This window comes from Rattus norvegicus, chromosome 8 (genome assembly GCF_021556685.1).
Source record: "Rattus norvegicus strain SHRSP/BbbUtx chromosome 8, alternate assembly SHRSP_T2T, whole genome shotgun sequence".
NCBI lineage: Eukaryota > Metazoa > Chordata > Mammalia > Rodentia > Muridae > Rattus > Rattus norvegicus.
Genome location: NC_141541.1, coordinates 39,761,399 through 39,779,689, shown reverse-complemented (window position 1 = coordinate 39,779,689; position 18,291 = coordinate 39,761,399). Strand labels below are relative to the sequence as shown.

The window sequence follows — 18,291 nt, the reverse complement described above, 5'->3', positions numbered from 1 at the left end:
AAATATTATCTATCAAGAAATTTGCCCTTTTTTTTTTTAAGATTTCCCAGATTTGTGAGTATAGGTTTTTGAAGTGCCACCTAATGAATCTTTGAATTTCCTGGTTATCTGTTGTTCTATACCCCTTTTTTTCTGGTTTTGTTAATTTGGATATTTTCTCTCTGCCTTTTAGTTAGTTTGGATAAGGGTTTGTCTATCTTGTTGATTTTCTCAATGAACTGACTCTTTGTTTCATTGCTTCCTTGTATTGTTCTCTTTGTTTCTATTTTATTGATTTCAGCCAAGTTTGATTATTTTGTACCATCTAGTCCTTTTGGATGTGTTTGCATCTTTTTGTTCTAGAGCTTTCAAGTGTGCTGTTAAGTTGCTAGTATGAGATATCTCTAATTTCTTTATGAAGACACTTAGTACTATTAACTTTTCTCTTAGCATTGGCTTCATTGTGTCCAATACCTTTGAGTATATTGTGTATTAATTTTCACTGAATGCTAGGGTGTCTTTAATTTCTTTCTTATTTCTCCTTTGACCCAGTGTTCATTCAGTAGAGAGTTCAGTGTCCATAAGTTTGTAGACTTTCTATTGTTTCTGTTGTTGTTGAAATCCAGCTTTAATCCATGGCAATTTTATAAGATACAGAAGGTTATTTCAGTTTTCTTGTATTTGCTGAGACTTGCTTTGTGACAGAGTATGTGGTCAATTTTGGAGAATATTCTATGAGGTTCAAAGAAGGTATATTCCTTTGTGTTTGGGTGAAATGTTCTGCAGATATCTGTTAGGTTCATTTTAGTCATAATGTCTTTAAGTTCCATTATTTCTCTGTTTAGTTTCTGTCCATTGGTGAGAGTGAGGTGATAAAGTCTCCCACTATTACTGTGTGGGATTTGATGTTGAGTTTAAGTTTTAGTAAAGTTTCTTTTACAAATGTGGGTGTACTTACACTTGGGCCATAGATGTTCAAAATTGAGAAGTCATTTTGGAGGATTTTTTTCTTTGATGAATATGAGGTATTATTCACCATCTCTCGATTAATTTTGGTTAGATATTAGAATGGCTTTATATCAGCTTGCTCCTTCGGTCTATTTGCCTGGAAAATCTTTTTTCAGCCCCTTACAGTAAGGAGATAATAATGTATATTTTTGATGTTGAGGTGTGTTTCTTGTATGCAACAGAATGATGGATTCTGTGTTTGCATTCATTCTGTTAGCCTGTGTCTTTTTACTAGAAGACTGAGTCCATTGATATTGAGAGATATGAGTGACCAATGATTGTTAATAACTGTTATTTTAGTGTTGGCAGCAGTGGTGGTGATGGTGGTGGAGTGGTGGTGGTGGTGGAGTGGTGGTGGTGGTGGTGGTGGTGGTGGTGGTGGTGGTGTGTGTGTGTGTGCGCGCGCATGTGATTTTTCTTTTGGTTTTGCTGATGTGAAATTATTTATTTTCTTTGATTTATTGGGTGCAGTTAACCTTGTTGAGTTGGAGTTTTCCTTTTAGTACCTTCTGTAGGGTTGGATTTGTGGACAGAAATTGTTTAAATTTGACTTTGTCACAGAATATCTTGTTTTCTCCATCTATGGTGATTAAAAATTTTGCTGAGTATAGTAGTCTTGGCTGGCATCTGTGATCTCTGAGGCTGTAAGACATCTGCCAGGCCCTTCTGGCTTTTAGAGTCTCTGTTAAGAAGTTGATTGTGATTCTAATAAGTCTTCCTTTACATGTTACTTGGCCTTTTTCTCTTGCAACTTTTAATATTCTTTATTTTTGTTCTGTACATTTAGTGTTTTGAGTATTGTGTGGTGGGGAGACTGTCTTTTTTTGGTCTAATTTATGGTGCTATGTAAACTTTTTGTATGTTAATAAGCATTTCCTTGTTTAGGTTAGGAAAAAATTGTATGATTTTGTTGAAAATATTTTCTGGGCCTTTGAGCTATGAATCTTCTATTCCTATTATTTCTTGGTTTGGTCTTTTCATAGTGTTTCAGATTTCCTGGGTTTTTTTGTGTTAGGAAGTTTTTAGATTTAACATTTTCTTTGACCAGTGGTTCTTCTATTGTTTTTTCTACACCTGAGATTTTTCTCATCCACTGCTTGTATTCTGTTGGTGATGCTTGTGCAGTTCTGTTCACGTCCCTAGATTTTCCATCTCCAGGATTCCCTCAGTGTATGTTTTCTTTATTGCTTATATTTCCATTTTCAGATCTTGAACGGTTTTCTTCATTTCCTTCATCTGTTTGTATTTTCCTGGATTTTTAAAAGGGATTTACTCATTTCCTCTTCAAGGACCTCTATCAATTTCATAAGATTGGATTTAAATCTCATGCTTTAGCTGTGGTGGAGTATTCAGGCCTTGCTCTAGTACTATAGCTGGGTTCTGGAGGTACCATATTGCCTTGGCTGTTGTTGACTGTGTTCTTACACTGGCCTCTAGCCATCTAGGGGTTCTTCGTGTAGCCTCTGATAAAGCAGGAATCTCCTGCCTGAGTGGTGGTTGGCCAGAATATGGGGGTGGGCGTCGGGGGTAGGTAGAGCTGTTGGGGGTGGGTTGGTGATGCCTTACTTGGGGTCCCTAGTGCTGGTATGGCCTTCATGGTAAGGCAGAAGTCTTCTGCTGAAGTTGTAGGCAGGATCTTTAAATACTTTTTAAAGTTTAAATTATAAGAGAAAATCGTGTGTCTGTGTGTCTGTGTGTGCCTGTATCTGTGCACATGTATGCAGGTTCTGGCAGAGGTCAGAGGCATCAGATCCCTTCAGGTTGGAGTCAGAGGTGGTTGTAAGCTGCCCAACACAGATGCAGGGAATCTTAACTCCGGTCCCCAACTAGAACAGTAAATGTTCTTAACCACTGAGCTATCTCTCCAGCTCCCCCAAATTTACTTTATTATTATCATAACTTTTTATTTATTTTGTATGTAGTAAGGGTTCTGGTATGCCACAGCATACATGTAGAAGTTACAGTCCAGTTTCTTTTTCATCCTGTGGATTCTGGGAATCAAACCCAGGTCATTGGAGTTGTCAGCTCCCTTGCCCTCTGAGCCATGTCTGTGTACCTCCATCCTAGAATTCTTTAGCCGAATTCCTAAGTGTGACAATAGAATAAATACACTTCGAGATGCTCCAAGCTGCACACTTTCCTCCTTGCACCATTACTGTGGAAGCAACTTGAGTTTGAGCTTTTGCCCAGTTATCCTGTGTGGTCCCTGGGCCAGCAGGATCAGGCCACCTGGGAACTTGTTCGATGTAGAGATTCCCTGGCTCTACCCCAGGCCTCACACGTCAGGTGGCTGCGCTGCACATACAAACTGAGGTTTTTGGCTGATTAATGTTCCTTGTTTGCATTCAACATGCTGATGAAGATACCCAGCTTTATTATATACAGAAAAAGAAACATAAGCTAAGATTTCCCAATTTACAATTTTGATGATTCTGTACTTTAAACAATAGTAAGAGGGGGCATTTTAATCCTTTTATTTGGGAAGTTGTTAAAAATACAATGTCTTCCATTGACTAGTAGAGTAGAAATCGACTTTAAAAACATTGAGTTGGGTTAGAGGTATAACTCAGTGATAGAATTCTTGTCTGGCGTGCATGAGAGTCTGGGTTCATTCATCAATATAGCAGAACAATAGCAAGAATACCAGATGTGGTGTCACGTGCCTATAATCCCAGTACTTGGACAAAACAGGCAAGAGAATTGCTGCAAGGTTGAGGCCAGTATGGTCTTTGTCGCCAGGGCCACATTGCAAGATTCATTTCTCAATACTACTACTACTACTACTACTACTACTACTACTACTACTACTACTACTACTACTACTACTACTACACTACTACTACTACTACTACTACTACTACTAATACTACTACTACTAATAATAATAATAACAACAACAATAATTTATTCTTATTTTAACATTATATATGCTTCTGGCTCCATGTAGTTTTCAAAACAGGAATAATTTTAATTAGATACAGCATATATGTGATGTAAATTTTGGTGCTAAAATTTGTTTTGCACCTGGCATGCTAGTTCATGCCTTTAATGCTAACCAGAGGCAGGTAGATCTCTGAGTTCAAGGCTAGCCTGGTTTACAAAGTAAGTTCCAGACCATCTAGAGCTATACAGTGAGATACTGTTTCCAAGAATAACAACAAGAACAACAACAACAACAGCAGTTGTATTAACCTATGTTAATTAGACAAAATAATGGACTTCTTTAGGACAGTCTCACACATGTATATAATGTATTCTTTTATGTTGTTAACCTTTTATTCTTTGTGAGTTTCACATCAAGCACCCCAGTCCTGCTTATCTTGCCAGCCCTTCACCCTTAATCCCCCATCCCAAATAAAAATACACACAAACAAAAGCCAAAAGAACAAAGCATAGGAAGCATCTCATCATGGATGCTGTAGGATGTCACAGTGTGTTCCACACTATATCCCTCTGTCCATACATCTTCACTTGCAAAATGTTCATTGCCATGTGTCTGGTTCAAAATATTTAGCATTTGTGACAATATCAATATTGGATCCTCATCAGAACTCCTCCAGTTATCCTTTTGTTTTCTGTATCCTACAGCCCTCCCTATCAATCACTACTCAGGAAAGTGTCCCACAGCTAGATCTTATGGAGACCTTTTCTTAATTGAGACTTTCTCTTTACAGATTTCTCTAGTTTGTGTCACGTTGACATAAAACTATCCAGCACATGCACGTTGATCACATTCATTGTTATTCTCTCTCTCTCTCCTCCTCCCTTCCCTCAGAGAGACATAAACAGTGTTTACCCTCTCCTCATGCAGTCCCAATGACAAGCCACGGTGCAGTTCCACCAGAGTGAGCTCTGGTGCTTAGGGAACCAGTGAGTGTATTGTACTTTCTTACAGAACAGAAGTGAGGAATGACAGTCAGGACTGCGGGTGACTTCCTTTAAAGTAGTCACACCAAAGGGCTACACTCAACGTGGATGATCACACTCCTTTGGCTGTGTAGATGGAGACCCTTCTCCATTTCCTTTCCTCTGTTTCCTCTAGTTTTCCCACAGACTCCAAGGCCATGCACAATTAGGACAGAATTGCACACATACAACTGGTCGGAAGGGTGGCTGGACACTTAGGTAAGGACCCCATGACCCCCTGCACCCTCATTCCAGGATAGAACTCAACAGTCAGCAAAGCCTAGCTATGGTGATCTTTGGAGAGTGGGCCCAGCCAAACTCCTAAAGATGATAGCAGTTTGGCTCAGAGGATAGTCCTGTATCTTTCCACTTTGATGACTTTTAAGAAGAACCTAGATTCCTAAGGCTCCTGTTTCCAGATCTTGAGATGTGGATTGGATACATGTCCTCAAGTAACTGCAGAAACCAAGGAAAGTAAGAAGGGACCATTGCTGGGGGTTGGTGACAGAGATGTTCTCCAGCTCTCTCAGTATTGCTGCTGCAAAACACATATTTTCATCTTTGTATTGGCTCTTGTTTTATTGAAACAGGGTCTTGCTAAGGCAGCCAGACTGATCTAGAACTCATGATGATCCTCCTACCTTAGCCTCCAGAGGCCTGAGAGTACAGGCATGTGGTGTTCTCTCTCTCTCTCTCTCTCTCTCTCTCTCTCTCTCTCTCTCTCTCTCTCTCTCTCTGTGTGTGTGTGTGTGTGTGTGTGTGTGTGTGTGTGTGTGTGTGTGTGTGTGTGTGGTGTTTTGCTGGGGATTGAATCCACAGTCTTTTGCATGTTAGAATGTTAAACACACAACTACAGAGCCACATATGGGCCTGTTTTACCCTCCAACCCCTCCAGGGTATTATTATGTAACCTCGACTGACCTCCCTAATGTACATCAGTCTGGCCACAAACTCAGAGATCTGCCTGCCTCTGCCTCCCCATTGCCAGGATTAAAGTTGTATAACACCACATCCAGCTCTTAAGCTTTGTTTTGTTTTTTAATTTTTGTTACATTAAAATATTTCCTGCACATACTTGTCTATGTATGGCTGTGGTCTACCAGAGGGCATCATGGAGGTCAGAGACAATTTTTGCTTGGTTTTCTCCTTGCACCATGTGGGTCCCAGGAATGGAGTTCTAGGGGGTGGTGGCGGGGGTGTCATTGGGTAACCTTATTCACAGAGCCATCCTACACACTCTTATTTTTATTTTTTAAATTATGTGAGCGTCTGTATGTGAGTGTGGGTTTGTGCATATGAACATTTGCTGGTGAGTTGAGATGAAGGCATCAAATCCTGTGGAGTTAGGCACAGTTGTGAGTTGACCGATATGGGTGCTGAAAACCAAACTGCGCCCCCCCCCCCAAGAATAGAATAAGCTCTTAATTGCCAAGCTGTCTCCAGCCCCCTACCATCACTTTTATCTTTTTAATGGCGGAATAGTATTCCTTTATATTTGCTTTTAAAATTCTGCCTACTGATTTACTCAGTAATTTATTGTAGAAAATTGAAAATATTTGTATGCTTTTTGTAATGAAAATTCTAAGAAGTAATTTCAAAATAATGGCAACTTGAAGTTTAAAGACTACTGCTTCAGCAAAAAAGGAAATAATCACGAAAGTGGAAGGGGAAGGCAAAGGCTCCCGGAAGACATACTCATCACTCATGTGTCTGAGGAGTTTCAATGTCTGCAGATATATGTAAACAGGAAAATGGGTTTTGAGATGCCCCTGGGCTTCAGTGTTCAGGGGTTTCCTTGTAATTGAGTTGGGGACTATGTTAGCAGTGATGTTGAGACAGTCTATAGTTTTCATAGATAATCATTGAGTGGCCTGTGGGAGATATGCGTACGTGTCTTTCATTCCCAGGCATAGTTTTAACAGATGTTTGTGTGTTTATTGACCACTGACTCCTGACCAAACTCTTGATGAAATGATCTTAACAAAATTAATGATGTAAAAATGTAATTACTAATTTTGAACATTAGAAATTGTGCTAACAAGAAAAACACTGGTAGCGATGTATATCAGTTTATCGAAAACTGAGATGTTGCTAAGGGGAGGGGCCTCTGGGAAGTGTGCTGCCAGACATGTGTTTGTGTGTGCATATGCACTTGGTAGAGGACCAGTCAGAGATAAGTCTTGTCTTCCAGGAAGAGTGGCCAGTACAGTGACAGCAGACCTCAAAAGTCAAGTGAAAATGAGCAAAGCCAAAAAAAGTGATGAGTGGGGTTTCAGTGGTGCCTCTGTGGGGCTAGAGACAGGGATGGGGGGAAGGGGGTTGGAGGTCGGGGAGGAATGAGAAATTGCAAAGCAAGTACCATCTGACTCTGTTTAGTTTCTGTAAATTCAACTTGCATTCAAAATGAAAAAACAAAATTTAAGAAGTCATGTCAGACAGGAGTCTTTGTGAGGTGCACCATGGAATTGTTTATTATATTGTAAACATTCAAGGGGTAGGGGTGTGTGTGTGTGTGTGTGTGTGTGTGTGTGTGTGTGTGTGTGTGTGTGTGTGTGTGTGTGAAGGTTGTCCTGCTGTGGTCTTTTAAAGGATGCCAGCAGGAGGACGTGGTTGGGGAATTCCTCATTGCTTCTCAGGCTACACAAACAGGAAGGGTTTGGGCTGGAAGAGTTGCTGCAGGGTATTGATCATGCCAAGCAGAGCCGGTGCTCCCTCTAGCCAACTTGCTTGGTGGCATTTGCCAGAGAGTCATCCCAAGAAGTTTTGCCTAGTGGCTAAACAAGGCTGTCACTATGGTGGCAGGAGCCTCAGGACTGCTCAGGCTTTTGTATCTGTTTCCTGTGTAAAATGGGACCATCACAATAACCCAGTCACTTGGCTGTGAGAAGCAATGAGTTTCTTCACTTACTGGCTTAACGTGGATTCTCTCTCTTGTGCATCTATTAGTAACTCAGGCCAAGGTTCTGAAGGCTATCAACACTTTTTTCCATTTTGTTAAGCTCTTACTTTGAAAACAGTGAAAGAACAATAACAAAAGCATCCCATAGGAAAGGAGTGAAGACAGTCAAAGACTTGCCCATCTCCTTTTCTGTCTCTTGCCCCTCCATTTAGATACAGTGCTGCTGAGGGTACAAGGATGGGAATGGACAAACTTAATTTTAGAAAAATCTCACATTCTAAAAATGTATTTTTTTATTATTTTTAAGAAATATTTCGAGAGAGAGAAAGAGAGAACGCACAAATGTGTGGGGTGCATGTGCTTGCAGAGACCAGACGTGTCAGATCTCACTGAAGCCAGAGTTAGATGCAGTCCATTGATTGTGCCTGTTCCTATGTCCCGTGTAAGCAGGACTCTTGTCCCATACAGGATCCACTGCAACCCCTCAGTTACATCCATTTACTCTCTTCTGGAGCAGTTCCTCAGGCTTCCTTTCTCTTTTCTAGCTTTAACATTGGGTTTTGTTTTTGCTTATTGAGACATGGTCTCTTACATTGCTTATGCTGCCTTCAAAACCCTGGACTCAGCCTCGCAAATCATGGGCTGCAGGCACACACTGGGCACACACTTAAAGCCGGCCTCTTTGGCAGAGTATTAAAGCCACTCACATTGGGAATGCTATTGGGACTTGGTGTGCTGGGGTTTCCTTATGACTGATTTGGAGTCTGCATCGGCAGCGAGGTTGAGGAGAGGGTGTTGGTCCCATCTCCTGTTCCCCAGCATCTTTTTAACAGACGTTTGTGTATTTCCTGAAGTTCAGAGGCAGGTGAGACTGTGGAGGCGAGTTGGAGGCTGCCAGTTGAAAGCAGCGTTAAGAAAGAAACATTGATCTTTTTTTTAATCAAAGAGAATTTATTCCATTTGGGACAGAAATGTTCTTTCAAGGTTTAAAGCCCCCCCAAAGCCAAATTCATGAATTCATTTGTGCAGTAATTACTGAGTGCCTACCATGTGAGAGGTGCCGGGGAAGAATAGTAAAAATAAAGAAGTCAGATGTGTTCTTGAACTTTTTGTTGTCATGAGGGGGTAGACAGGAAAACTGTGTAGTAAGTCAGTGAGTGGTAGGGGGAGAATACACAAAGGAGGATCATAGAACCTGACCAGGCTGCCAAGCTGGCCGGAAACCCAAGGGAGGCAAAGAAGCTTCAAGGATCCCTGCTGTGGGGATCTGGCTGGCACTGGGGACTGCTACAGTATGCCTAGAGAGAAGCCCTTGTCAGCGCAGCGGGAAGTGGCCCAATAGTGGGTGCAGCAGAGGCAGCAGGAAAGGGGGTGGCATTTGGGGCTCCAAGAGAACCTGTGGGGTTCCAGCAGCTTCTGGAGAAGGAAGGGTAAAGCCTCTGGAGTTTCTCTGTGCTGAGGTGGGTGGAGGACAGGTGAGGGCTGGCTTGGTGAGATTCCTGTCTCCTTGCACCCTGGGTGGCTGGCCAGATCCATGACAAGCCTGGGCAGACTAAGGCTCGCTCTCTGGAACCACCAAGAGCCCCAGGCTATCTGCCCAGGGCTGCCTGTCCCCTGCCAGCTGAATCAGGCTGTTTTCCAGTGTCAACCTCATCTTTGTTCCAGGATCTCTCCCCAACCCTGAGAGAGTTCCCTTTGCCAAGGCCCATCTCTCTCCAGTTCAGGCAGCTGACAGCACTACAGAAACAAGGAGACACAGACACTGGTGTCAGCATTGTGCTCTTGTGTGTGTGAGAAAGTTCCTGAATGTCTTCCACCCACTGGCTGGTGTAGTTCTCATACCAGCACTGCCAGAATAGTGCCGTTATCACCTTCAGTTATGTAGGTGAGGGAAATGAAGCAACAGAGAGGGTTGGCCACTTGCCCTTGATCACACAGCCAGTGAATGCAGATTCAGGGGTTATACTCAGCCTACTTGGCCCAAACCTCTACTCTCATCCTCTCTCTTGCACTACAGATGCCATGACATTTTCCTCAAGGCCCCTGAAAGGTCCAGGATGGGACCTTTCAGTCTCTTTTACGCAGTCTATTGGCTCTTGAATTGTCTGACCATAGGTTATTAGAGAGTTGTGAAGAATGAAAAGCAAGAGTTTTTTTTCCCAGAAAATATCAGGTCCAGAGAATTAGACTTAACTCCTGGTGATCTAGTCAACATGCTTTACTTAATGCTAACAGCAGCTGAGAAGCAGCTTTTGTGTTCACCCTTTTTAACAGTCAAAGAATCTGAGCCTCTAAGAGGTCATATGCTCAGGGTCACCTAGCAGAAAGGGTGAACTATTTAGCTACTCTGATCCCAAACTCTGATCTCCCCACTATGCCACCCTGTCTCAGAGGTGATGGAATGTACTGTGTGATCACTGGAAGTCATGAGCTTGGTGTGTCACCTGTGTATGTCAACTGAGCTTGAGAAGAACTGGGCTGCCATCTGGAAAGATCACCAATTTTAAGCTAAAGTGGCCTTTGTTCCAGTTTTGCCTCTGCTGTCTTCAGCGTCAGAGTGGATGAGCTTTGCATTCCTGCAACTCTCTTTCTCATTCACAAAAGTACCATGGAACCACTTCCATCCTGAGACCCAGTCTGAAAGTGTGGCCTGCTAGTTCATAGCTGGATGCTGATATAAAGAGGGAATGCTATTCCCTTGAAGATTGTACCTGAGTCCCACAAGAGGGGGCATGTGGAGCTCTTTAGAACCATCCAGCTGATTTTGCAACACCAGGGCATCAGTCTTCCCTGTCCCAGTAGTCTTTGTTGAGGCCTCAGCTATGCTACATGTTATTGACAATAGTGGGAAGGACTTAACCATAGCCAGGTGGTGCTAGACCAGAGCATTCGAATGTAGTCTGTTCAGAAAAATGATAGGATTTCTCCCTGAACCCTCCAGACAAGGTTTCTCTGTGTAACAGTCCAGGCTTGCCCTGGAGCTCACTCTGTAGACTAGGCTGGCCTCAAACTCACAAGAGATCCGCTTGTCTCTGCCTCCCAAGTGCTTGGATTAAAAGTGTGTGCCCTCACATTGGGCTCAGGATTTCTTGATGATTAAAACTGATATTCTTGTCTAAATTTCCAGCACTTGGGAGACAAAGGCAGGATCTCCACAAGTTCAACTCCAGCCTGATCTATATAGTGATTTCTAGGCCAGCCCCAGCCTACAAAGTGAAACTGTACCAATTGGACAGACAGACACACAAATAGACATACACTGTGCCCTAGTTACGGTTGCTATTGCTGTGTTGAAACACCATCACCAAAAACAAGTTGGGGCAGAAGAGGTTTGTCCTACACTTCCACAGCATTGCTCATCATTGAAGGAAGTCAGGACTGGAACTCACAGGGCAGGAACTTGAAGGCAGAAGCTGATGTAACGGCCATGAAGGGGTGCTGCTCACTGGCTTGTGTCCTGTGGTTTGCTCAGCCTGCTTTCTAAGAGAACCCAGGATCACCAGCCAAGGGGTGGCATCACCTTGATCCTTCCTCATCGATCACCAATTAAGAAAACGCTCTATAGTTGGATCTGATGGAGGCATTTTTCTCAATTGAGGCTAGAAAACTAACACATTTGACTCCTTGTCAACTTCACACACACACACACACACACACACACACACACACACACACACACACACACACACCACTGCTAAGCTATAACCTTTCTTGTTTGTCCTCAAGATCACAGACTAATAACACTGCAATATAAAATATTTTACAAACTTAAAAAAATCCCAATCATTGCAAATTCAAACACTTTAAAATTCAGTCTCTTTAAAAATTCCAAAGAGCAGTTTGGAAATCTCTACAGACATTGGACTGTTACAGAGGAAGGGGACACTAACACTCAAGCTGAGGCTCGGCTACCCCAGAATTAGACATGAGACAGACAGTACACTGCACCATAGAATCATCCAAGCCAGAGTAATTGACGGTGCCATCTGAGAAACCTGGATTCAACATCTAACACGTTGTTTATTTATTTAATTGTGTTACCACAGTGTTTGTAGAGGTCAGAGACCAGCTTGCAGGAGTTGGTTTTCTCCTCCTACAAACTATTTTCAAGTTATCGTGTGCCTTTACCCCTGAGCCTACCCACAAGCACCCCATCCAGCACTTATGAAGTGTTTGTAAGAGCAGACATTGTTCTAAGAGCTTCTCAGGTAACTGACTCACTTCATCCTCCAGTACATGACATAAGAACGGTTGCTGTCTTCATTTGGTAGATAGTAACACAGGAGTTAAGTAACTGGACCAAGTTGGGGGCCATAGCCCTATTCAGAGTGAGTGAGAAGCAGGCACAGGCAGGCCTTAAGCCCAGGCCTTAGGCCTGGCTCCAGAGTCCACACTGAGCCACTAAGCTACTTAAGGGAGCCACTAGGATTCAAGCTACACTTCCTGCTTTGTATCCAGAAAGCCACATACCTAGAAATTTGCATAGAACAAGTGAGAAACCTTTGGTCACTCTGCTGGGAAGGTTGGGTGGTTATAGTTCATTTTATGAGGGGCCAGTGAACCAAGAGTAAAAGCCTTTTCCTGCCAGGAATGTGGCTTACCTCATGAATTTAATGGTCTTATTTTCTAGTCAGACTTTTGTTGTATCATTGTAGATATAAAAACAACCGTGGTATACCCTGCCACAGAGAAACACCTGCAAAAGTACATGCGTCAGGACCTCCGCCTGATCCGAGAGACTGGAGATGACTACAGGAGCCTCACTTTACCCTACCTGGAGTCCCAGAGCCTCAGCATCCAGGTGACTCAGTCTCATAAATGTTGACCCTGAAGCTGGTTCTGTCTTTTGGCAAGCGCCTGTTGGGGGTCATCCCAGAGATGGTCCACAACTACCCAAAGGCCTGGACAGCCTGTGTGACTGAGAGGCTGCAGAGAGAAGTGTGGACAGACTCTGGGGTAGAGCCTCCTGGTGTGGGCTGGTTGCTGTTTTATTCAGGACAGTCAGGGCAGGCTTTGTGATCTTTCGCCCTTTATGAGGTTCTGGAGTGTTCTACTGTCGTTCTCTGAGAAGTCCATCTCACTGGAGATATTTTATCTGCTCTGTATAGCCCCGTATAGCCTCTGACTCACTGATGATCTGTGAGTGAGTAAAGGCCTTCTGCTGGGTTTAATGACCTTGATCCAGCATCTTATCTCCCTAGTCTTTCCTGTAGCAATCCAGCTGCAGGAGATAAGTCTCAGAGCAAACACTTCCTGTCACTCACTTCCCTGTGTTCTGTCCACAGCAGGCTGTATTCTGTGGTCCCCAGTGTGTGTTTAGTACAGACCTGTGTATACAAAGGTGACAGCAGAGTACTCTTTACAGGATGCTTAGCTCAGACATCCTGGCAGTTCTTTGGGTTTAGGCCCAGTGCCAACCAGAGCCTCTGGCTGGAATTAGCCCCACGTGGCTACTCACAGTTAAATATGATTGATGCGTATGGATGAGTTACTTCCCTGCCCACTCACTGGCTTCGGTGTCTCCTCACTGTTGCTCACTGGCGTTCTCTTTGGGCCTTTTTTATACACTCTCCAGACTCAGGGCACATGGTAAAAAGAATATTCTTGTGTGGGACACTCGCAGCCATTCCTCTTTAGTTCAGAAGTGTGGGGGTGCTGTTCTATCAGTTGTAACAGAACTGGGGTGGGGGGACTGTCTGTGCCTGAGGAACATTGTCCCTGTAGGAGGCCTTGTGCTGACAGCCGTCTTTCCCATATAAGACTGGACGGTCCAGCCAGTGCCACCAGCTCAGCATTTGCTCACAGACTCCTTTGGCTCAAGGTCTTTTATTTTCTCCACTCTTTTGTAAATTTCGAGGTAAGGTGTCCTAGTTTCATTTCAGTTGCTGGGATTAAAATATCTTGATAAAAAGCGACCTGGGGTGGGGGTTATTTTAGCTCACAATTCCAGATTCACGGCTCCCCCACATCTCATCACTGTGGGGAAGTCACAGTGTCAGAAGCCACATCCATAGGTAAGAGCGGAGAGAGTGAGTACACGCATCCTTACTGCTCAGCTGGCTTTCGCAGCTTTAGCTCAGGCCAGGGCCCCAACCCAGGGAACGGCGCGGCCCACATTCAGTCTGAGTCTTCCCACATCAAGGAAATCACTTAAGACAATTCCCTACAGCAGTGGTTCTCAACCTTCCTAATTCTGTGATCCCTTAATGCTCCTCATGTGTGGTGACCCCCCAGCCATAACATTACCTGGCTGCCACTTCATAATTGTGACTTTGCTACTGTTGTGAATTGTAAGTAACTGAGATGTGACCCCTACGGAAGGGTCACTCCACCTCCAAAGAGGCTGAGAAACAGCTGCTACAGGCAGGCCTGGTGGAGACTCTCTCTCTCCCTAGGTGATGTATTTGTTGTGTCAAGTTGATACATAAAAGTAACAACCACACAAAGTCTCATTTAGCTCAGGTGGGCAGCACACTCCCTAGGTAGCAGAAGATGACCTTGAAATTTCTGATCTTTTTGCCCCTTTCCCCAAATGCTAGGGTCACAGAAGTATATTATCACACTCAGTGGACGTGGTATTGGGGATTAAACATGGGGCCTCATTCCTGCTAGGCAGGCATTCTACTAGAATCTGTACATCCCCAGTCCCTTTCTTGGGGCTGGCACTTGTTCCGTCTTGTGGAAAGGAAGTGCCTCTACATTCCTAGATAACTTTGTGTAGGATCCTAGAGGGACCTTCTAGAACCTATTTTCTGTGGGGCTGTTTGTCCATATCTGGGTTTCCAGAGGAGAGGCCCTCGTCTAGTTGACGTGAGTCATGTAACTACCTCACTGTGCACCATTACCCAGTTCTACTTGTAAACAGAAGGAATTCCTCAGAACTCCTTTCTTTCATATCTGATTGACACAAGTTTCTAGCATAACTGGTAGCAGTCTCTTCATTACTGAGTATCTGCTGTACAGGGCTTTAAGCAGGCTCCAGCCGACAAACTCTTGCTAATGTCCACACATTCAGGGAAGATGGACATGGAGATAGATACCTGTGATAACGACACAGGCCCATTGGTGTGAGCATAGTGGTGATGCGGTGAGAGGAACCACTGTAGACTTGGAGTCAGAGAGACGAAATCCTTCTCTTGTGCTCCAGGGGATATATAGAAGTGGTATTGATGTGACTAGGCACCGGTAGGTAACCCAGGGCTCAGTGGGAATGGCCCTGGGTGGCCTAGAGGAGGTCTGTGGACCGTGTTCAGGAGACTGGAAGTTCACAGGCACTGGAGGACATTCTTAAAAATAGCAGCAGAGGGGCTGGGGATTTAGCTCAGTGGTAGAGCGCTTACCTAGGAAGCGCAAGGCCCTGGGTTCGGTCCCCAGCTCCGAAAAAAAGAACCAAAAAAAAAAAAAAAAATAGCAGCAGACTGTTTTGTATCTACTGCCTGGCCCTTTAAGGACTAAAACTGGGGCTTATGCTTCTTATTTTCCGAATAGAATTTTTCACATTTTTATTTTTGTTTGTGTTTATGTGTGTGCACAGAGACATGCACCATAGTGTACAGGTGGAGGTCAGAGGATTACTTGTGTGTTTTGGGGATCGGACTCAGGTCATCAAGCCCGGCAGGAAGTGTCCTTATCTACAAGCCGTCTTGGCAGCCCTACATGTACATTTATTATTTATTATTCTGTGCTGTTTATTCTCTTTTCCTGCCATGTATATAGGCGTGTGGTGTGGGTGCATGTCTGTATACACGTTTGGATCTATGCAGGTGCACATGCTTCCTGTACTCATGGAGGCCAGAGGTTGATGTTGGTTGTCTGCCCCCACCGTTCTCCACTTCATTTACTGAACTGAGAGCGTGTAGATTCAGCTAGGGTAGCTGGCCAGCCTGCCCTGGGGATTCCTGACCTCTGCCTCCTGGGCACTGAGGTAGATCACTACCAGCCACTTTTTGATGCGGACCCTAGGGATCCGAACTCTGGTTGGCCCTTCTGCTTATGTGGCCAGTGCTTTATCTCCTGAGCCATTTTCCCAACTCTAAATATCTGTGATGTTTCTAAGGATGTGGATAGCATGATCAAATTTAACAAGTGCAAATGGAGCAGGACTAGAAACCAGCATGGGTCCAAAGCAGGGAAGGACAAGGAGCCACTCAGGAGGAGGCCCCAGCTGGGTCTCAGGGCTCACAGTGGTGATGCAGAGAGGAAGGACTGTGGGCTGACTCTGGGTCCTCCCAGAGTGAAGAGTCGACAGTGGGGCCTTCTTTAATGAGGGCAGAATGTTGACCACTATGGGAGGGAAGCTTATGTTCAGGAAGACAGCATGCTCAGTTTGGGGTTTATTTCGCACATCCTAGGTGCCAGGAACTGTTGTAGGCATTTTACATACATTATCTCAAATTTTCATGACAGAAAACCACGCCATCTAGTTCCAGCATCTGGGTTCTTAGCAAGCTACTCTGTCTGGTTCCTAAAATTTGAAGTAGATGTAACTTCCTAGTAAAACATCCAATTACCCAAGATGCACAGACCACATGAAACTCAAGGATGACCAAAATGCGGATGCTTTACTCCTTCTTTAAAAGGGAAACAAAAATATCCATAGGAGGGGATAGGGAGGCAAAGTTTAGAGCAGAGACCGAAGGAACACCCATTCAGAGCCTGCCCCACATGTGGCCCATATATATACAGCAACCAAAACTAGATAAGATGGATGAAGCTAAGAAGTGCATGCTGACAGGAACTGGATATAGATCTCTCCTGAGAGGCTCAGCCAGAGCATGTCAAATACAGAGGCGAACGCCAGCAGCAAAACACTGAACTGAGAACAGGACCCCCATTGGAGGAATTAGAGAAAGGACTGAAGGAGCTAAAGGGGCTTTCGACCCCATAAGAAGCACAGTGCCAACCATCCAGAGCTTCCAGGGACTAAACCACTACCCAAAGACTAGACATGGACTGACCCTGGATAGGTAGCAGTGAACAGCCTTGTTGGGGCACCAGTAGAAGGGGAAGCCCTTGATCCTGCCAAGGCTGGACCCCCATTGTAGGTGATTGTTGGGGGGGTGGTAATAGGGGGTGGATGGGGATGGGAACACCCATATAGAAGGGGAGGGGGAGGGGCTAGGGGGCTGATGGATAGGAAACTGAATAACATTTGAAATGTAAATAATACCCAATTTAATAAAAATAGAAAAAAAATCCAGTAAGGACAGGAAGTGGCAGTGGTGTGTCTGGACCTGAAGCATTCAAGGTCATCTGGTTAAATTGCCCATCTGTAATCGGTCACATCCAGCTTCTGCATCTGCTAGTGTTTGGATTCTCATTCCTCTGGCCAAGAGCAGTGGGGCATTTTCCTCAACCCCTGAGAAGAGGTTTCCCTGCCTGGAAATTGTGACTCACAGCTCCTCTGTGTTAGGTGTGTGAGAACTGAGAGGCATCCCATTTATCATGTGCCCACTGCCGTGCCAGCACAGAAAAGGATTCCAAGTGGAGCTGCATTAGCATACTCAGATAGCACAGAGGAATGGGGAAGAAGTGTGTGGTGCAGACCTGGATAGCACAGACAGGAGGGAAAGCATGGTCAGAGGAGGACTGGGGATGTACGTAGCGTGAAGAATGGAGGGAGGGTGGCAAGGGACCAGATGTTGCATGTGAAGTCCAGGGAGGAAAGAGGACTTACAAGTTGTTGCCCTGTCGCACCATAGTTCCATGGATTCTAGAAAGCACTGCCTACCAGTATCGGCTTTCAAGGGCAGCCCTCCCACTCCCTGGCCCTGTGTTATTTGTATGAATTTAGTGTGAATTTCGTTCCCTTCTTTCCCAGCCTGTCTTCTCTGGCTGCTGGCCATGAGAATTCCTGTGGATGCAGGTTCCTGTCCCCTGGCCTGGCTCTCCCCAGGAGGCAGGATATGCTATGCCCTGGCTCCTAGGCTTGGAATTGTATGGGCTTGCCTGCACTTCCTTACACTGTTTCTTCCTCACTTGCAAACTGTCCCATAGAGCAACACAAGTGTGGGACAGCTCGTGCTGTCCTTACACATGCCCATGGCCGCTCATCCTCCAACTAACCCCTTTCTCACTTTGCCTCCTCCATTAAACTGTCCCATTGTTGTCTCTGCGCTGCTGCTGTTCTTGGGTGCCTCCATCAAGCAGGCTCTGGGATAGTTCTTATGGGCATGCACAGAGACTGTTTTGGGAAAGTGGATTTAGTTGCTTGCCCATGGTGCAAGCAAGTCAGGGATGAGCTAAGGTGGTGCTGTCATGCCCCAGAGCTCATTCACGCTTTGTGACTGTGTGCGTTGCTCTCCAGTGGGAACCGTGTGCCTCTGGGCAAGGGATAATCTGGCAGTCCAGGCGTGCGGCGCCCCAGGACTCTCCATGGTAGAAGAGAGTCAGTCTCTCTCCTCCATTTCTGGGAGACTTCAGTCAGCTTTGCTGGCTCTTTTTCCTCTACTAGCACATGCCCAAAGATGTCTCTGGTGGCAGGGGAAATGCTCTGGAAG

At 44.7% G+C, this 18,291-nt stretch overlaps 1 protein-coding gene across 3 annotated transcripts in view; it reads left to right on the top strand.

The window, feature by feature from the left end:
* Dcps (decapping enzyme, scavenger) overlaps window positions 1-18,291 on the top strand; it is a 53,897-nt gene that overhangs the window by 25,899 nt on the left and 9,707 nt on the right. For all 3 annotated transcript variants that reach the window (XM_087560682.1, XM_087560681.1, NM_153302.2), the window contains exon 3: window positions 12,448-12,593. In XM_087560682.1, coding sequence (XP_087416808.1) covers window positions 12,448-12,593 — 146 coding nt within the window. The remainder of the gene's footprint in view (window positions 1-12,447; window positions 12,594-18,291) is intronic.